Source organism: Gorilla gorilla, chromosome 4 (genome assembly GCF_029281585.2).
Source record: "Gorilla gorilla gorilla isolate KB3781 chromosome 4, NHGRI_mGorGor1-v2.1_pri, whole genome shotgun sequence".
Lineage (NCBI taxonomy): Eukaryota > Metazoa > Chordata > Mammalia > Primates > Hominidae > Gorilla > Gorilla gorilla.
Window position 1 is genome coordinate 86,316,936 of NC_073228.2, and position 22,245 is coordinate 86,339,180.

General features: G+C 37.7%; 1 protein-coding gene across 5 annotated transcripts in view; it reads left to right on the plus strand.

Moving 5' to 3' along the window:
- ATG10 (autophagy related 10) overlaps positions 1-21,575 on the plus strand; it is a 300,426-nt gene extending 278,851 nt beyond the window's left edge. For all 5 annotated transcript variants that reach the window (XM_055386169.2, XM_004042232.5, XM_004042231.5 and 2 more), the window contains 3 exons: positions 15,844-15,941; positions 16,594-16,709; positions 17,348-21,575. In XM_055386169.2, coding sequence (XP_055242144.1) covers positions 15,844-15,941; positions 16,594-16,705 — 210 coding nt within the window. In that variant the 3' untranslated portion in view covers positions 16,706-16,709; positions 17,348-21,575. The remainder of the gene's footprint in view (positions 1-15,843; positions 15,942-16,593; positions 16,710-17,347) is intronic.
- The last annotated feature ends 670 nt before the right edge of the window (positions 21,576-22,245 follow it).

Here is a 22,245-nt window from a genome sequence, read left to right on the forward strand (position 1 = left end):
GTCAAAAGGGGCAGCTAGAGTAAAGTGTGGCTCACTTGTCTTCCTCTGTTCATCCTAGAAATGAGGAGAAACTTGCTGATCTTTCTGGGTACTTAGGTGAGACTTTGGTTTCTTTCCCACATATTTTTTTTCTTAACATTTTCTCACATTTTTTTCTATGTATATTCTCATATACCTATGAGAGATGGAAATCTGAACTGGTATTTCTTCTTTCCCCCCTTTTTTAAAATTATAAAGTACGATTGCTTGCTGTTCAAACCTTGCCTCTTTGTCTTGACTACTTTCAGAAAATTATTGGATCATAAAGGGATTGCCTTAATCATTTAACACCAACATCAACAAAACCAAACAAACAAAAATAGGCAATTTTTCTTCTCCAAATTTACCAAACTTCTCAGTCTTACCTAAAAGATGGAAGTTGGTACATCTCTCTTAACTCCTTTCTCATTAAACTTGGAGTAGGCTGTTTCTGGCTTATATTCTACGGCCACACTTTGCTTTTCTCCTCCCTGAGTTCTGCCCGTCCTTTAAGGTCTGGGCCAGATTAAATACCATATTTTTAAGAAGTCTTGGCTGGGCGTGGTGGCTCACACCTGTAATCTCAGCACTTTGGGAGGCCAAGGCAGGCGGATCACCTGAGGTCAGGAGTTCGAGACCAGCCTGACCAACATGATGAAACACCGCCTCTACTAAAAATACAAAAATTAGCTGGACATGGTGGCGTGCACCTCTAGTCCCAACTACTCCAGAGGCTGAGGCAGGAGGATTGCTTGAACCCAGGAGGCAGAGGTTGCAGTGAGCCGAGATCATGCCATTGCACTCCGGCCTGGATGACAGAGCGAGATTCCTTCTCCAAAAAAAAAAAAAAAAGTCTTTGCTGCCCTCTCTCTCCCCGAGTCAGAAGTGACCTCTCCTTTCTTTGAATTCCCATATTCCTGGATGTGTACCTTTGAGTAGCCAGGATCACAACCAGCCTATCATATATAACAGTTATTTGTGTAATCCTTGAATGGTAGATGCCCTAATGGAGTATGGGGAGGAGAGAGGAGATACCAAATTTCATTTGACTCAAGATCTCTCATAGCTCATGAAAATATACATCCTGCTATACAGACTGATGTTTCCAACTGTAGCCACACAACACAGTGTTACAGAAAGCATACGATTGAAGCCATACAGCAAGCATTAGATCTGCCTTAAGAAAACAGTGATTAAGTTTCAGGCAAGCAGGATCTTAAGGAGTATCATCCCAGGGAACAAGGTCTTTCCATCGATAGGGCCTCAGGCCTGGGCCACCTCTGCATCAAAGTTTTCCTTTATTTTACTGGTGAGCTCCTCTGTGGCCCTCAGGCACCTCAGATTGTCCTTGGAACACCCTCCACCTTATAGCAGGGAGTGTCTCATTTTTTGCTAGTGCCACTGTGATCCCTACATCGTCTTCTCTGGAAGTGTGAGGACTCCCCATGCCTTCCCTCCAAATGGTGAAATTAATTGCTGCCACAGAAGGAATCTTTCTTCGCAGCTTTTCCTGGTCGCAGTCCTATTACCACCCCCCACCCACCCGACCCCTAACCACTGCCCAGCCATCAGCCATCTCTGCGATTCTCACTAGGGATCTGCTTTTTCATTCAGGGGACAGGGCATGAGTATTTCACCTTTAGGAGTCTTTCTTCTAGAGGTGCAATTCAAGACTTGTAGTATTGCAGGTGCAGCTGGACTGTAAACCCCATGAATTAAGATAATTAGCTGCTGTTTTATGTATTTCTAGTACCTAAAACTAGAATGTAAATTCTATGAGAACAAATTTTGCGTCTGTATTTAGTGTGCAAATATTTGTAGTGCCTAGAAAAGTGCCTGGCATATAGAATGTGCTCCATAAATAAATGGATGGGCAGATGGATGGATATATGTATCAGTGTTTAGCATGGAATCTTACCCACAATAAGTATTCAGTGATGTTTACTGAATGCATAAGTAAAAAAACATATGGAGTAACAAAGGTGGGAGTAAAGTAGGAAGGCATATATTTTGGTAGTATTTGAGTCTGCTTCTTAGTCTGGGTAACATACCTTAGGGGGATACAGTGGTGTGGCAAGGAGTAGGCAAACTCACAGAATTAAAATATGCATCTTGGTGCATCAATTTTCCACAATGGTAAAATAAGATACTATTTTTTAATGTGGAAGCCAATAGATAAGAGTTTAGAATATATTGCATATTTGACATAATTTTTTAAAGTAAATTACATGTAGAGGGTTATCCTAACCATCTCCTCAAATCCTCTCCTTTGTTCTTAGATACACATTGGAAGAAATATTTGAGAAAACAGATACTGAAGTTTTTATCTTATGTTGGGACTTCTGCAATGTAAAGTAGGTTCTGTCTCCAGTTTTGTGCCAAGGAGAGAATGGTGTCCCTACAGTGACGTAGGGGCTATGGGTGCCCTCCACACAAATATTTCCCTTTATGGAACAGGCAGCATATGCCAGTAATAACTTACTTTGGCACAATAGGCTGTCTTTGTCTATGCGATAAATTCCACAAATATTTATTGAGTACCTACTAGATGAAAGGCACTAACCTGGATGCTAAGATGAAAATAGTAATCAGAATACTTCCTGTGCCCTTAAGGAATTAAAGAGTAGTAGAGGAAGACTTTTATAAACAGTCAGTTGCCTATATGGAACAGTGTGGAATTAGCAGTAGACTTAGGCATGGGGTACAGTGGGAACACAGATGGAGGGGACCTGATTGGTCAGGGATTAGTGGTGAAGGAGGGAGAGAGGATGTTCCAGGGCCTGTAGGTAAGAAGAAGCAGTGTGTTTGGGGAACACCAAGTAGTTTAATGGTAAACTGTATATAAATATTGGGTCAAAAGCTTCTGCACAGCAAAGGAAAGATCAACAAAGTGAAGAGATATCCTGCAGAATGGGAGAAAATATTTGCAAACTCTTCAATTGACAAGTGATTAATAATCAGAATATATAAGGAACTCAAGCCAATACCAAAAAAAAACCCCAAATAATCCAATTTAAAAAATGGGTAAAAGATCTGAATAGACATTTTTAAAAAGAAGACATACAAATGGCTAAAAGATATATGAAAAAATTGCCCAACATCACTAATCCTCAGGGAAATACAAATCAAAACCACAATGAAATATCGTCTCACTCCAGTTAAAATGGCTATTATCAAAAAGATAGAAAATAGCAAATGCTGGCAAGGATGTAGAGAAAGGGGAATGTTCATACACTGTTGGTGGGAATGTAAGTTAGCACAGCCACTATGGAGAACAATATTGAGGCTCCTAAAAAAACTAAAAATAGAAATGCCATATGATCCAGCAATTCTACTGCTGGGTATGTATCCAAAAGAAAGGAAATCAGCATGTGAAAGAGATATCTGCCCTCCCATGTTTATTGCAGCACTATTCACAATAGTCAAGATAGAAAATCAACCTAAGTGTCCATAAAGAGAATGGATAAAGAATATGTGGTATGTATACACAATAGAATATTATTCAGCCATTAAAGAGATAAAATCTGTCATTTGCAATAACATGGATGGAACTGGAGGACATCATGTTAACTGAAATAAGCCAAGCACAGAAAGACAAATGTTGCATGTTCTCACTCATACGAGGAAGCTAAAAAATTTGATCTCATGGAGGAAGTGAATATAGTGGTGGTTGCTAGAGGCTGGGAAGGATAGTGAGGAGGGCAGTTAAAGAGGGGCTGGTTAATGGGTATAAAAATAGATAGATGGAGTAAGATCTAATGTTTGTTAGAACAATAGGGTGACTTAAGAAATAATTTATTGGATAGTTCAAAATAACTGGAAGAGTAGATTTGGAATGTTCCCAACATAAAGAAATGATAAAGGTTTAAGATGATGGCTATACCAGTTACTCAGACTGACCATTACACATTGTATGTTTGTATCAAAATATCACAGGCACCCCATAAATATGTACAACTATTATATATCCATAAAACTTTTACAAAAAGAAATAACAAAGGAGAAAAGTTATAGATTTAATTATCTAACATTATGTTCCACATTGCCAAGTCATCATGAACAAAATTTAAAGACAAATAACAATCTGGAAAGAAAAAAAAATTGGAGTATTTCAGCAACTTTCATGACAGCAGAGGTTATCTGTTTATTCATTGTGATATAACTAACATTTAGCCCAGTGCATAGCCCACATTGATGGCTGAATGAATGAAAAAGATCAATATCCCAAAAGATGTTAAGTAGCTAATATAAATTAATAAGAAAATCTCCATAAAACCCGAATAGACAAATAGTCAAGAAAATGTGAAAAAGCATTTCACCTTAGTGTCATCCTTGGCTCTTCTCTTTTTCTTACACAGCATATCAAATCCTTTAGCAAATCTTGTTGGCTCTACCTTCAAAATAAATCCAAATCTGACTGTTCTTCCACACACTACTGTTGCGTTGTACAAGTCATCATTATATTTTGTCTGGGCTACTACAGTAACCTCCTAACTGCTCTTTCTGCTTTCCCTCTTGCCCTTTTACAATATCAAGGTAACATTTTAAAATGTAAATCAGAATGTATCACTTTTTTGTTCAGAATCTTCCAAACTCTCCCCATCACACTCAGAATAAAATCCCAAGTCCTTTCCATGCATTATGAGATGCTACATGATCCTGCGTCTTGGCTAGCTCTCTGGTCTTACTTCCACTGTCATTCCTCTTCATTTCACCTGACCAACCACACTGGTCTTGTCATTCTTTGAACATTCCAAGCCCCCTTCTGCCCTAGGGTTTTAGGATCTTTGCAGCTGGTGTTCTCAAGGTGGAAATACTCTTTTCCCAAAGAAGTGCATGGCTTGCTCCTCTCTTGGTCAGGGGTCTGCTCAACTGTTACCGCTGCAATTAGGCCTTCCCTTACCAATTTACCTAAAATAGCCTCTCCCCCATCATTCTCTATATATTAAAATTTTTTTTCTCTCTCCTCCATTTGACTCTCTCTACCTTACTATGTACAAAACAGATAAAAAAAGAAAAAAAAACCTCCCCAGAAAATTTCTAAACACAGGCTTACCCTCAGGTCATGGAATTGGAACTCCTTCTAGGTACCAGGCAGAGGCACATATAAACTTCTTTGGTGGGATGCACTTTTAATGTTAAGCCTCAAAGAATTACCATATTTGTAGTCCTACTAAAAGGTCACAATAAAAAAAATACAGAATTCATAACGAGCCATTATGAATGAGGGCCAGCAGACAACAGACTAGTAGCAGACCCACAAATCCAGATACTGAAATTATTCAGTGCAAAAATATAAATATATTGAACATATTTTTAAAAATGGATAAAAATATTGAAAGTATGACATAGGAAGACGACTATGGAAAATGATCAGCAAATTTAAGAAATAATCAGAACTTTTAGAAAAGTATATAATGTCTATTCTAAAAAGCACATAAATACAGTTAAAGAGAGCATTAATGTATGAGAAGAATCTGAAGAATTGTATACATTGTAGCAAAAAACAAGAAAGAAATAGTAAATATGATAACAGGTTAAGAAAGACAAAGGATAGAGGAGGACTAACATGTCTAATAAGAGTTCCAGGAGGAGAGGCTAGAGAGAATGAAGGAGAGGCAATATTCAAAGAGCTGATGCTGAGAATTTTCCAGAATTGTTGAAAAGGCACTGATATTTAGGTTCAGGAAGCTCATTGAATCCCCCAATGAAAAATGAAAAGAAATCCACACCTATGCACATTACAATGAAATAGTAGAGAGAAAGAGAAGATCTTAAAGCGAATGACAATTAGACTGATAGTCGACTTCTACCCAGAATAAATGGAAGCCAGAAGAAAATGGGATAATATAATCCAAGTGCTAAAAAAAATCATTGTAACCTAGAATTTTATACCTACAAAAACCTATTTTTCAAAAATGAGGGCAATATAAAGCATTCACAGGATTGGACAATTTACTACCTACAGATCTTCACCAAGAGGTGTTCAGAAGGACATATTTCAGTGCCAAAGAATATTATCCCAGAATGGATGCTGACACATAGGGAAAAATGGTAAGCAAAAAGAATAGTAAAATATGGGTAAATTTTAACAAACATTGAGCTATAAAGTACTAATAATACCTACTTTCTGGGGTTAAAAAATAGATACAGCGGAAATACTAGACAACAGTAGTATATAAATCAGTAAAGGGTGATCAGAGTATTAAGATACTTGAATTGTTTGGGAAAAAGATAAAGATACAGAATAATTGTACATTTTATTAAGTGAAATAGCTATTTTAAAATTTAAGAATAACTACTAAATGTTTAGGAATGTATTAATAGTATGTAATTTTTCAGGCTAATAAAAAGAGAAAAAGCAGTGAGAAAAAATTTTTAATCCTACGCTTAGTCAATCCAAAAGAAGGAAACAGAAGAGGAAAAAAGAAAAGGAAAGGAAGAAACATTAAAAATAGAATGAGTAAAATGTCTACAATAAGATGGAAAAAAAGTGAAATCAAATTATATCAGTAATCACAAAGCCTGTACGTGAACTAAACACCCCACTTATGAGACAGATTGTAAAGGTGGATGTTTAAAAATCTGTCTATGTTCTTTTTATAGAAAATATCTTAAATATAAGGATGCAGAAACCAAGAAGTCAAACAATTTTTTTAAATGAATAATATAAATAGCTGATGTGGCTATATTAATATCAGGTAAGAATCCTTTTTTGGCAGAAAGCATATTAGCGATAAACACTATCACTTCATATTAAAGTTTCAGTTCTCTAAGAAGATATACTTCTATGCATTTAAATATCACAGCTTCCGGATATATAAAGCAAAAACTGACAAACTGCAATTGACAAACAATAATGGGCAAATCAACTGTTATAGGGGAGATTTAAATTTCTCTTAGAAATCAATAAGTCAAGCAAACAAGGATATACATATGGACAACACAAATAACTAGCTTAATCTAATGAAACATGTAGAACAGTGTAGCCAACACTGAAGATTACATATACTTTATGTATAACCTTTAAGTACTTATGGAAATATAAAAAATTAAGAAAAACAAAATAAGCCCAAACAAAAATATATGGAAGCAAATAATAAAGGTAAATGCAGAAATTAGTAAAACAGAGGACAAAGATACCTAAAGAGGATCAACAAAAGACACATATGGTAGGGACTAGCACATAGTAGGGCCAACAATTAAATATCTGTTCAGTGAATAACAAGCAACTGAAAGTATAAATGTGTATATAAAAAGGTCTGAAAGGAAATTCACCAGTGATTAAATCTGAGTTGGGCTGTTTGGGATTAGCTTGCTTTTATTCTTTATTCTTGGTATTGTCTGAACTCCCTGTGTGTATTGCTCTTAAAATTTTATGAAAACACATGATTTTAAAATCAATAAATAGATTTTTGAAGGAGTAGACTAGAGGTTGGAAGTCAGGAACTATCTTAGACACCAATTCTGGTTAGAGGGCATGAGGAGGTGCAGTGTAAGTGTGTGGTCTTAGGAGATATGGAGGTGCTCTGCCCCTCACTACATGGATGACCTTAAGCATAATCTCTCTAAGCCTGTTCTTTTAAGTGGCAATAATAAAGCCTGTCTCAAAGAGTTACTGTGGTAGGTGGCCATGTAAAGCGCTTAATACGGTGCCTGATACTGCAGATGCTGGGTAGTCATTTTCCTTCCCCTGCTTGAGGGGTTAGCATGAGGGAGATACCTGTCTGCATTTCTAAGGAATGTGCCCAGCGTGGAAGGCAAATTTGATCAGTCTGGAATATGAAACTGGATGAAAGCTTAATATGTGAAATTACATTTGTGCCCTCCCAAAGAACCAAGAAAATTAAGAAATGAACCAAGTAACTCATCATATTTATTACATGTAAGAATGAAGGTGCAGTATTATCATTTCCTTGTGATAGTCATATCTAATAGTTCTAAAACCAATTCACAGTATTCTTGTCAGACTTATTTTATGAGACATTTAACCATTGCTAAATTAAATTTCATGAGGAAATATGCCTATATAACTTCTCTGGAGTTACAGAGATAGAAATCTGACCCATCATTTCTATTTTCATGGAAAATCATTTAGCAGAACTTTGTTCCAGTAGAAGTGTTTATTAAGTTGTAAGCCTAACACAGTTCATTGCCTGTGTGTATTTCCACACGGACATTTTTCTCAGTGCAGATTTGCTCAGTTCATTACTACTGACAGCAGATGGTAGCACTTTCACATGAATTTACCTCCTGAATCGATCTAAGAAATGTCACTAAAAGGATCCCAATAGTTTTGATGTTCTTCCATCTCTGAAAAGGGTACGTTAAACAAATTAGGAGTAGAGTTTAGATTTTTTAAAAAACTCTAACACATAATTCCTAAACCAACTAATGACTGCTTTCATCTTTGATTCTGGCTGTCTGAAGGAAAAATGGTAGAAAATACAGATAATCTTTCTTGATAGCATAAGCCTTACAAAATCTCCATTGGAAAATAATGGCTTTTGGAGAATATTATCCACATTGATTGTCTGCACCGATAACATGCCTCAAATTACTTGTAAATTCTCTACTCTACTTTCTCTGAATACAAATTGCTGGGCTTGCAGAATCAGCTGATTGAATGTGACTGAAAAAATAGTATTGGCTCAGGTCACTATGCTAACTTTGAATTCTGTGATTTCTGTGGCATTAAGATCTCCACAAGATTAACCACAATTTTTCACTTACAGACTTATTGCCTTGATTTAGGCTTAAATCAATTTAAAATTATCAGAAGATTTAATGTTTGATAAATGAGTGAATGATATAATATATGAATTCTAGTCACATAAAGGAAACTTGTTATTTTTCTATATCATATGATCATTATTGCATTCTTCATAACTCAAGGGTTTATATTCAGTAGTCCTATATATTTAGAAACAAGGATTTATTTAGAATATTCTAAAAATTAATTTTCCATTTGTGTTTGAAAAGTAATTAATGATTTGGCTAATTTCGCCACAACTAAAAGAAACTGATACATTTTAGAAAGCATTGAGTGTCGAAGCATGTACAATTTAACCGTGTAAATTAATTATGGATGCTTCTGACACATTGCTAGAAGAGTGCTCATGATTAACAACATACTTAAAGGATTTGCTTCGCAACAAGAAAAAGCTTTTGGGTTCCACATGCTCTCAAAAACATGCTTACTAATATTCTAACAACAGAGGCACAACTTAATACTGACCTTTTTTTTTTTTTTTTTTTTTTGAGACAGAGTCTTACTCTGTTGCCCAGGCTGAGTGCAGTGGCACAATCTCCGCTTACTGCTACCTCTGCCTTCTGGGTTCAAGCGATTCTCCTGCCTCAGCCTCCCAAGTATCTGGGACTACAGGCGCCTGCCACCACGCCCAGCTAATTTTTGTACTTTTAGTAGAGACAGGTTTTTGCCATGTTAGCCAGGCTGGTCTTGAACTCCTGGCCTCAAGTGATCTGCCTACTTCAGCCTCCCAAAGTGCTGGGATTACACGTGTGAGCCACCATGCTCGGCCAATCTGACTTAACTCTGCTAAAAGATAGCAACTTTGGGCCAGGTACGGGGGCTTATGCCTATAATCCCAGCACTTTGGGAGATTAAGGTGGAAGGATCGATGAGTTCAGAGTTCAAGACTAGCCTGGCAACACAGTGAGACTTTATCTCTTAAAAAAAAAAGAAGAAGAAAAAAAATTATTTAAAAAATAAAATACAGCAACTTTGTTCAATATGCTTTCGTTTCTTTCCCCTTCCTTTGTACCATTATTGTCATGTATATTACATTTATGTTATAAACTCAACACTAGAGTGTTCATGATTTTTGCTTATATAATCTTATGTCTTTTTTAAAAAATTAAGAAAAGAGAAAGTACTTAGTCTTTTTTATTCACCATTTATGACACTTTTCATTTTTCCCTGTAGATTTGAGTTACACTCTGGTATTATTTCCTGAAGGACTTTTTTTTAGTATATCTTATAAGGCAAATCTGCTAGCAAGGAATTCTCTCAGTCTGTTTCCCTGGGAATATATTTATATTACTTTCATTTCTGAAGAATGTAGAATTCTTGGTTGACAGTTCAGGCTTTTTCCCTCATTACTCTGAATATGTCATTCTGCTCCTATCTGGACTGATAAGAAGTCAGCTGTTTTTGAATTGTTATTCCTCTTTATGTGATGAGTCCTAAAGGACTCTCTTGCTGTTTTTAAGATTTTCTCCTTGTCTTTGGCTGTCAGCTATTGGACTACGATGTGTCTAGGTGTGGGTCTTTTTATATTTCTCCTTAGAGTTTGTTGAGCTTCTTGGATCTGTAGATTAATGTATTTCATCAAAGTTTGAAATTTTTAGCCAATATTTCTTCAGCTATTTTGCCTGCCCTTTTCTCTCCTTCTCTTTTTCAGATTGCGATTATCTGTATTCTGGTACAGTTGATGTTATCCCACAGATGTCTAAGGCTCATTTTTCTTCAATTTTTTTTCTCTTTTCTTCACATTGAATACTTTCTATTAATATACTTTCAAATCCACTAATTCTTTCTACTGCTGTCTCATATTTACTATTGAGTCCATCTAGTGAATTTTTTATTTCTGGTATTGTACTTTTCAACTCTAGAATTTCTATTTAGTTCTTTTTATAGTTTGTATTCCTCTCTTGAGATTAGCTATTTGCAGAGCCATTGTCATAATTTTTCTGTTTTAATTCTAGTTTTCTTTAATTCACTGAACATATTTATAATAGCTGCTTTGAATTATTTGTAAATCCAACATCTGAGTCTACACTCAGAGTCAGTTTTCAATAATGAATTTCCCCCTGGTATGAACCACACTTTTTGGTTTCTTTGCATGTCACATAAATTCCTTTGAAAACTAGACATTTTAGATAATATATTGCAGCAATTCTGGATTCCAGTATTTTTTCCTGAGGGTTGTCTTTTTCTTGTTGTTGCTGTTGTTTTTGTTTGGTTTAGTAATTTTCCTATACTTTATCTGCAGATTTTTTTTCCCTGTAAGTGTGGCCACTGATGTCTTTGCTACTGGTTTTTTAATTCTTATTTTTATTTTTTAGACTGCCTTCCTCAGGGTTATCCAGCTATATCTGTAAAGCTTGCAGGTTGGCCAATGATTGGACAGAAATTATGCTCAAATACCTCAAGCCTATAATGCTTTTGTCTTTTGCCAATGGATGTGTACATGGATTGGGAACACGCTAAAAACTCAAGTAGTATTCATATTGGCCTTAGCTCTTACTTCCTATCAGGCCTTCTTGTGTCTCCACTGAACATCCCCTTCCCATCAGCTAGTGATGCCTGGATAACTTATCTACCCCTTCTGTGGCTGTCTTATTTCCAGAATGTCCCCATTAAATTACTGGTAGTTTGCTGCTTGCCTCAACTGGGACTGCAACCTCTGGCTAGCAGAGCTGCAGCTCTTTTCTTTTCATTTAGTACCTATTTTGCTATTTTTATTGACAGTGCTGCTGAGCAATAGTTTTAGCTGTCTGTTGGAAATCAGGCCAGCCCCTCTGGCTACACAGTTATTGGCTCTTATGGCCAGATTGCTCTGGTAAAACTTCTGTTGATGGAGTGGCTGGGGACATTGGGGAAGAGGAGGAGGGGATATGGAAGTACTTCCAGGCAAGAAGGCTTCAGATTCCCTCTGTTTCTAACTTGAAGTTTAGCAGATTATCATGAACTAAACACGTCTCAGATTTTATGTTTGCCCTTGGTTGATTTCCAGGACCCAAAAATGGTTAGTTTTTGACAATTTTGTTCATTTTTATACTTAATTTCTGGGGAGAGGATTTGCTGACCTCTTTATTCTATCACAGCTGGAAGTCCACTTCTGTTGTTATTAATTTATAAAATTCTTCTAAAAGATTACATATCTTATAATTCCTATTTTAAGCTGATCAGCATATTATAGGCTTGATTCTTTTGAACCAAAAGCATTTTGCCAAAACAATATAATTTTTATTTTAAAATCCAATTTATTAATACATTTAAACCTTTAATTTTTAAAGACCATCATTCATTTTAATATATTCTATTTAATTATATAAATATAAGGTCTCAGTATAGTAAAGGATAAAGAATTTTTTAAAGATGGCCAAACCTGCATTAAAGAAATGCTGAAGCTATTGTAAAAGCTCTTCAAAGGCATGAAAGTCTCAGTTATTTTAAAAAGTGTTTTAAATGAGCATTGCCATGCATTTTATTCTATTAGAACATAACCTTAAATGCTAATATGACTGTTTTATGTTCTTTGAGGAAAAATGAATATTAAAATGTTGTAGATTACTGAAGTGTTTTTGAAGTACCAAAGCTTTTATTTTAATTTAAATTCATTTAAATTATTTTTCATTAATTTGGTTTTAAACCTGAATACAAATATAGTGATAGTTCTAGTTGCCATATAGACCTAGACCTTTTACTAATTCAGACCTTTCTTCCTTTCACTTATAAACAGTTGTCAAATATTCCTAAACACTTAGATACTGGTCAGTGATGCTTTTAATATGCTACTTAATTTACAGGAACGTCCTATTTTTAGATTGAAATTTGGCTTTATTATAGGGTACCATAAGACTACTTTCTGAATGTCTGGCTGTTATCCTTTTCTGTTTAGATATTAATGGGTTAAATACTAATAGCCAACTAAGTGTCTGCTATATGTCAGGTACTGTTCTATGTACTTCTGTGGTATTATCTCACTGAAGGGTCACAGTCAATCTCTGAGACAGATACTATCATTAGCCACAGTTACCAGATGAGGAAACAGAGACGTAAAATGGTTAAGTGACTTTCCCAATAGCTCACAGCTACCAAGTGGTAGAGCAGGACTTGATCTCAAACAGTCTTAACCATAGAGCTCATGCATGTGCTTACCCACTTGCTATGTGGAATGAAAAAAAGATGACTTATAGAAGTAAAGTCCATGTCTTTACAAAGCAGCATCAAATGAGCAGAGCTGCAGTGTGCCATGGTCCTAAGACTCCTCTAAGAAAATGGTCCCCTGAACTGTAAGTGCCTATCCACCTCTTAGATAAGAGATGCCAAAGGGAAAGTGAGTCTTGGAGAGAGTGGAGGCTGCATGATTGAACTGATCCTCCCTATTAGGAGTGTTTCCGTCTAGTGGAAATTTGTAACTCTAGGTTTCATTTCATTAAAGTCAACATGTACTTTACATCAATAAGATTGGATCATACCTCTTTATTCCTTCCATTGGCAACTATGTAAGTCATCCCAAAAGAATTTAGACTACATTTATCTTTTTTAAATCCAAGCTTTCAAAACAGTCATTATTTTAGTCCAGGATAATTCTAAATTTTTTTGCATTTTTCCTGCATATTTTCTATGCTCATTTCCCCATAGGGTCATCTGCCCCCACATTCTGTTCCCAAATCTCTGCATGGTTGTTTTTTTCCTTGTCGTTCTGATCTTTGATTAAGTTTCACCTTATTTTAGTCCATTTAGGCTGTCATAACAAAAATACCATAGACTGGGTGGCTCAACAACCAACACTTATTTCTCCCAGTTCTGAAGGCTACAGGATCCAGGATGAGGGCACTGGAAGATCCAGTGTCTGGTGAGGACCCGTTTCCTATTTCATAGATGCCATCTTCTCACTGTATCCCCACATGATAGGAAAAGAGTGAGAGAGCTCTCTGGGTCTTTTTTATAAGGGCACTAATCTCATTCATGAGGGGTTCACCCTTATGACCAAATCACCTGCAAAGGGCTCCACCTCCTAATACCATCACCTTGGTGGTTAGGATTTCAACATATGAATTTTAGAGGGGTACACACATTCAGTCCATTGTATTACTTCTTCCTTTAGGCCTTCCCTTTCCAAGTCTAATGTCACCACAATCCCTCCAGAATCATGTTACCCTGTTGTGTTTCCTTTGTAGGGCTTATAATTATCTGGATTATCTTATTTATTCGTTCTGTGTGTTTATTGGCTGTCTCCTGCACTGAAATCTAAGTTCCATGGGATCAGGAACATTGTTTATCTAAGAGATGCAGTGGTCTCTGTAACTATAGCTAGAAGTATTCTGGCAGACACATAAAAAAGATGATTGATTAATATATGTTGAATTGCTAAATATTAGTTTAAGGCAGGTAAGGGAAACTAGATTCAAGTTGGACAGGAGGACTTGGCATAGGCCCAACACATCAGGGCTTTGAGCCCAGGGCCCAGTTAGGGATGGGAATGAAGGTTGGGAAGAGAGCTGTAGAAAGGAAGCTGATGCCTTGCTGGAAGAATCAGGCCACTGGTCAGAGTCACCTGGAGGTGGCACTCAGGGAGAAAAAAATGCCAGGTGGTGCTAAAAATGCCAGATACATGCAATAACCTATAACTAGTGGATAACTCATCCCTCACCACCATCACCCCAAATCTCCATACCCAGTGTCCCAATACAAGAGGAATTGTCCCTTCCAGTTCTTGTGAGTGGATATGTGCATAAGCATACAGACATGAATGTTTGGAGCTGAGGGGTAGAGGCAGCAAGGACGGCCACATAATTCATCCCATCAACAGCTCTGAGTTCAGCTTCCCCTTGGGTTGGCTGAGAGAAGAAGCCAAGACAAGAAACTAGGCATCCCCTAGTCTAAATCCAGCCTACAAGCCTGTTTTACTTGTCCCACTCCATGTTTAAAAATAAATTATGCCAACACTTAAATGTAGGAGGTTTAACATAAACTTCAGCTTTTCTAGGTTAGTTTCACAAATAGGGAGGTCTGGCATGCTGAACCTGCATTCCCACATGGGACAGTTGGCTGGAGCAGAGTAGCCAGCATGGCCTTGGATGGGTGCACTCGGCAGTTCCTCACGGGCCCCGTCATCTGCTGGTGTATTTAGCTGGCATTATCCCCTTAGGTCACCTGCTTTGTCTTCATAGGTATTTGAGTTTGCAGTGTTGGTATAATGGTTAATCCACAATATAAATAATCAATAAATGTATCATCAATAATAGTGTTTTTGTTGGTAGAACTTGTGCACAGATTACCCACTACATAGAAACCTCCTAGGGCTCCCCATTGCTTGCCAAATGATGTCCACGTCCCTAACTTGGGTGTGGTCTGACCTATATCTTATATCCAATTACTACCTTATAAAAGGAACAGAGTTACATTTCAGGCTTTTAACTTATAAAAACAGCCCTGTAGGCTTGGGAGAGACAGAAGGAGAGAAATGAGGAAAAAGAAAAACAAAAACTCAGACGGAAAGAGAGAGACAAACAGAAGTAGAACAATTTAAATAGTGCAGGCCATCTCCTCCCATCCCTGGTTCTACTCATGGAACATGTGCCCACTGGCACTGGATACATATAGGCTTGAAACAACATGTTGACAAAATTTGTGTAAAGAAATATGCAAATGATTTTGAGTCTCTTACCATTGACAAAGAGGTGAATAAAATGAATTGTTTAGGTCGTCAAACTACTGAGCTTTGTGAACATCCTTGAAGAAAAACTGAAGAATAATGATAGGCCAAAGAGAAACACTGGCCAACAGAGAGGGAACTGATAAAATGCAACTACAGTTTATACTGTGTAAACAAAAATGGGCGCCCTGCTATACTCGACCATACTGCTTTATCAATGAATAGTCCTTTCTCACCAACTTCTTCTGATGTTTGGATTATAAATTGTTTTTAAAAATAGAAAATAAACCTGTATATTAATTCAATAACTTGGAATTTGAGACAAACCTTTATTTTAAAGGAGTAAACCAGATAAATTATTTTAGCCTTTTCAAAGTAACTCACACTGATCCTGGACCAATTCTGATTCTTACAGGAACATCCAATACTTGGGCAACCCTTTTTTGTACTTCATCCCTGCAAGACGAATGAATTCATGACTCCTGTATTAAAGAATTCTCAGAAAATCAATAAGTAAGAAACACCATCAAGATACATTGGCTTCTACTCTGATTTTAAAAGTGTAAATCTTTTTATGTGACTCTAAATGCTAGGCTAAAAAAGAAATATTAATAATAATAATGGCTAACAATGATTTTTAGGATATGCTAGATGCTGTTCTAAGAGTTTTAGATACAGTAAGACATTGGATTTTTGCAGCATTCCTATGTGCTAAGTACTATTATTTTACCCAATTTACAGAGGAGGAAGTTACAGAACAGAGGAGTTAAGCCACTCAAACAAGGTCACACAGCTAGTTAAGTGGTGGGATTTGAATCTAAGCATTTTGGCCTCAGAACCATGCTCTTAATCACTGCACTCTGCTACCTTAGTAAGCGCTGTAAACTGTAAGGGTAAAATTTGAATCATCAAGGGGAGACAGGAGCCAGTACCTTACCTCATTCTTCAACTACCCTAATGAGGGATCCTCACAGGCTCTCTGGACCTTAAATTCTTGTCAAGCAATGGGGCTGGCATTCAGAAATGCTGAGATTCCAGGTGGTAGGTACAAATCTTTGAAGAAAGCCTCACTTTTGTTATTGTTGGTGACCAACTGATGTTCTACCATTCATCTAAAAACTACAATGGAAACGTTAGCATGGCCTGTATTTCACTTGTTTCCTAGGAATGTCAACTATATCACATCATGGCTGAGCATTGTAGGGCCAGTTGTTGGGCTGAATCTACCTCTGAGTTATGCCAAAGCAACCTCTCAGGATGAACGAAATGTCAATTAACAAGGTAAAAGAAAAGCCTGGATTTAATGTTTTGCTGTTACAAAGATCAGTGTCTCCATTGCATTTAGACTCATCCCACCAAATGCAAAATTTGCTTTCATCTTTAGTGGGCAAACCCTGACTTAATTTTTAGTTTTCCGATCAGTCCCCTACCAAGTTATTTAGGACAGGGATCCCCAAATCCCAGGCCATGGACCGGAACCAGGCCTCACAGCAGGAGGTGAGCGGCAGCTGGGTGGGCAAGCAAGCGAGCATTACCACCTGAGCTCTTCCTCCTATCAGATCAGCTGCAGCATTGGATCCGCATAGGAATGTGAACCCTATTGTGAACTGCGCATCTGAGGGACCTAGGTTGCGCGCTCCTTATGAGATTCTAACCAATGCCTGATGATCTGAGGTGGAACAGCTTCATCCTGAAACCATCTCCCATTCGGTCTGTGAAAATGGTTTTCCCTGAAACTGGTCCCTGGTGCCAAAAAGGTTGGGGGCCACCAATTCAGGAAATATTTTACTTTGCTGTAAGTAGCATGCACTCAATGACAGGAATGGATAGTTTTATTTTAGTACTGATATTCTTAAATAAGTCTTTACTGCTCAGTTAATCTTCTTTTATTCTCTTGGCTTTTGTTTTATGTTCTTCAGATTCTTCTGTTGAGTTTAGGAATTGCGGCACGAAGAATGCCAAGAGTTTACCTGGCCAGCCCTGGCTTTAATAGGACCGATACCATGGAATATTTCATCTCACTAAGATTTGACATGGATTATTTTTCCCTTGGACACAAATGTCTACAGCAACTGATGTTTGATAGACTGAATGTTTAGAAGAAACACTTCAAAGGCATACATCATGGCCAGGCATGGTGGCTCACACCTGTAATCCAAGCACTTTGGGAGGCCAAGGTGGGAGCATCACTTGATCCTGGAAGTTCGAGACCAGCCTGGGCAACATGGTGAAACCCTGTCAGTACAAAAAAATACAAAAATTTGCCTGTTTATGGTGGTGTGTGCCTGTAGTCCCAGCTCCCCAGGAGGCTGAGGTGGGAGGTTGGCTTGAACCCAGGAGGCAGAGGTTGCAGTGAGCTGAGACTGTGCCACTGCAGTCCAGCCTGGGTGACAGAGCCAGACACTGTCTCGGGAAAAAAAAAAAAGACACATCACTATAAATAGCAAAAAAACAAATCTAACTTATTAATACTAGGAATACCAACATTATTAGGGCACTTGCAGGTTATTCTTTTCTAGGCCAAGTACTTCACTTCCATTTGTCTGACATGGAGATTGAGGGAGAAATGTATTTGTGTGTTCATTTTAATGTAAGATATATAAAAATTAAATTACTGGATTTACCTGTCCCTGAAACTGGTGTTATAAACATGACCTATCTTAAGTGATTCTCCCACAATCAAACTCAGGAACAATAGATTATTTCTGTTTTACTCCAAAAGAGAGAGAGAGAGTGAGTGTGTGTGTGTGTGTGTGTGTGTGTGTGTATGTATGTGTGGGTGTTTGTATAGATAGATAGATGTAAAACAAAGAAAAAACACAATATTTTACTGTGAGATAATATGTTTTACCAGCAAAGTGTGGCATAGTAATTAGAAGTTTTCTAAAAAGCTATAGGAGACATTTAAACATTAAAATTTCTTTTTGACCTATAGTAATAAAACAATGGTCATTTTACCCCTCTGCTTCTCAACCCCACAGCTGCTCTGCTGTACTCTTTGAGGGCTCTTGAGCGAGTCTTCATGTCCCTGAGACTTATTTTCCTCATCTTTAATTTGAAAATAACAAGCTACCTCATAGGGTTGCTGTGAGAACCACATGAGATCATTAATGCATGATAAGATATTGTAAAGTATTATACGAATATTCATTAAATGCTCACCTTTCTTGTATATAATTGGTATTCACTAAGGCTGTAAATAAGTTTCATAGCCAGTTAAGTATTAAGATAAACCTAACCTGGAACAATTTTTTTTTTTTGGTTGCTTCTTTTGTTTTTTTGTTTTCATTTGCTAGGAGCTGAAACGAAGATTAAAATGTCATTGGCTTTTTAGAGAGTCTAGATTAGTGTCTTTGAATGAGGGATATACTTAAAATCACCTGAGGATTGTTTACAGCTACAGATGCTGGGGCCACCTAACACAGTCTCTCTGGGGGTGATTCTGCTCTGGAGAACCTCTGGTCTGGATATACCTTTATTGTGACATTGATTTGTATTGTTTTGCTCTACTGACAGGCCTTTTCCAATCCATACAAGCTGAACTTGCTTCCTAATGTTTGTCTAGGCCTTACATGGATAATAAGAAAGCTTAGGAGACATGTACACAAGGCAGCCCACTTGTAGGAAACCGGTTCAGGTGAGGACATCATTCACCAGTGGATCACCGAGCACCGTGACAGCACCCTCAGTCCACATCTGCAGATTAAGAGCTGAACTCTCACAGAGAAAGTGGAAGTAGAGAAAGGGTTAATTCAAACTGCTAGAAAAGCTAAAAGTAAATTTTAAAATGCTGAGCTGCCCATATTCATGCTAGGATGAGAGCTGGCTTAAATGCTTGCTGGGCATTTTGGTATTTACCACTTAGCATGTTTTCAACTTCTGTGAGGGATTTTCCCCCCACTCTCCCTAATGTAAACACAGATTTCTCAGCAAGTCATTTCTCAAGCCATGTCGTTTCTAGTGTAAAATAAATTATAATAATGTGTCATCTGAATGGTGTTCTTGTCTGCAAACATTAGTTATCCTTTGCTAACAGATTCTGAGATGAGAGTCTATCAGTTTGGGGCCAATGTTTAGTTTTTTTAAAAAAAGTTAAAAATACAACTTTTTCTCTCATCAACAAAGACCTAAAAATTCATCAGTGGCAGAAAAAAGTTCTGAGGAGCTCCTGTAGATTGGGGAGGACTTTCTTCCCAGATAGATCCATCTCCTCAAGCAGCTTGATTTCTTTCTAGAATTTTTTTCACTTAAAAAACTTCTAATTTTTGGTTGATAACAATTTCCATTTTTATAAATGCAGTTATGCTAACAGAATGTTATCCTGACCGTTATTAAACATTAGAAGATATTTGGTTTTGTTGAAGTAACTGTTCTTTCTCGGCAATATGAGGATTTTTTCTCCCTGCTTCCTCAAATAATGTACAACATCTATCAGAATTAAGGCTGGGTAAAGTTAGCTTCCAGCTGACCTCCTAAATTCTGCTTCTGTGTGACCTTGGAAAAATTTCTTCACCTCTGTGGTCCTCAGTTTCTTTATTTGTAAAATAGGGAAATTCAGCTATGTGTCTTTTGCGACAACCGTGAATTTTTAGGTCTGTGAAGTAGAAGTCCAGAGATCTAAACTCTGAGGCTGGTTAACTGCTAGCTGTGTGACTTGGGCCAATTTTCTTATTTCCTTCTTAAACTATTTCTGAAAAATAAAGCCCACAGTATCTATGCTGCTTACCTGACAACGCATAGAGAAGATCAAAATGATACATAAAACTGAATGTGCTTTAACCAAGGCAGTGAGACATGGAGTGAGGGGTGACAGTGGATAATGACCTGCTCCTTCAGCGACACTAGCATCCCTACTCCTCTCCACCTCATTGTATGCCTGAGCCCTCCCCAGTGCCAAGCGCTCTCTGATCTGGGGAGTCTTTTCCTTCACACCCTTAGCTGACTGTTGCTTATGCTGGTGCCCACCTGGAAGTGCTTCCTTCCCCACAGGTCTACCCAATTCCCACCCTGGTGTTGGTGATTCACTGTCACAAAGCCACCTCTGACCACCACAGACCCCAATCAGTGCTCCCTTCATTACTCACTGTCCTTAGTCACTATGAGCTTTTAGCTGCCTCTCTTCTGCTCTAATTTCTCCCCAACTTGATAAGTATTAATTAAGTCATTTCAGGTGTTGGCCACTGTCCTTGATTTGCTCTGTTGCAGCATACACAGAAGAATGTCTGTGTGTGCCACCTAAGTAGAAAGGCTCTTGGGTTGGGAATTTGAGAGGTGGGAAAACTCTTTGAGGGACCAGTGGAGGGAGCAGTGAGGGGAGCAGAGGCTGTGTTGCTCAGCAGGTACTAGCCTATGAGCTAATTCCCCTTCCCCCCAACAAACGCTTATTAAAATCAAGAGAAAAAAGGCCAGAACTGGGTTTTTGCATGTATTTCTCCTATGATAGGTATAGTGGTTTTTATTCATACTCCTGAAATATTAGGAAATAGAGCTCTGCAATGTCAAAATCAGCTCTTACATAATCCAGAGATATTCCAGTGAGGTTTTTTTAGGGTTAAAATTTAAGAATGAGAATATGAAAATATTCACTTCAGCAGATTTCCTCTTACATACTGAATCCTAGGCCAGGTGCCACAGATAGCAAATGGGGAGACATAAGAATGCCACAGTCCAGTGGAGAGGACACACAAGAGGAAGCTTCAGGAACAGTAGGCTGCATGCTGTGGGCAAGCATATGCCAAGGAAGGCTTTGCAGAAGAGGAATGTGAGTGGAGTCTCGAAAACCTTATGACTTAGCCAGGTCAAGAGTGAAGGAAGAATCTTGAAGGTGCTTGTGGGGAAGTGGTGAAGAATCAAGCTGGCTAGAGCAGGACTGGGGCCAGCTCGGGAAGAGTCTTTACTGTCACACTGAGAATTTGTATTTGGCCTGAAAACCACAGCCACTGCTGGGATTCAAATAGAAAAGTTAAAGTGATCACATTTGCGTTTAAGGAAGAACCTGTATTTTTAAATGGCTGCTGCATATAACTAATCATCCATACACTTTGTCAGGTTTCATTTTGTTTTGTTTTTACTGCAGTGTCTTAGCCACAGGATTTAGAAGGTTGAGGAGCACAGCAGGGGCTGAGATTGTGCCAAAGACACTTCAGTTTTTACCTAGGGTCTTCCAAAACAAAACCTGCCAGTGTCCTGAAAAGCCTTGAATTCTGACTACTGAGTTACCTGGGGCAAGTCACTGCACCTCTCTGGGCCTCTGTTTTCTGATATATTAACATAAGAAAGTGTATTTGATTGAGTAAAATCAATTTATTGTTTTGTAACAAGCTTTTTTTTTTTTTTTTTTTTTTTTTTTTTTTGAAATAAGGTCTTACTCTGTTGCCTAGGCTGGAGTGCAATGGCTTGATCTTGACTCACTCCAGCCTGACCTCCTGGGCTCAAGGGATCCTCTCATTGCAGTCTCCTGAGTAGCTAGGACTACAGGCGCATGCCACCACGCCTGGTTAATTTTGCTTATTTTTTGTAGAGATGAGGTCTCACTATGTTGCCCAGACTGTACTTGAACTCCTAGACTCAAGAGATCCTCCTATCTTGGCCTCCCAAAGTACTGGGATTACACAGGTGTGAGCCGCTATGCCCAGCCAGTTTTTTTTTTTTTTAATGAAATAGAATACATAAAAAAGAAAATATCAAAGTGCACTACACATAGTAAGGGCATTATTGTTTTGTGAAACTTTGGTTTCAACTATATGTTTTATATATATTTTATATATATATATATACACACACACATATTTTATATATATATACACACATATATTTT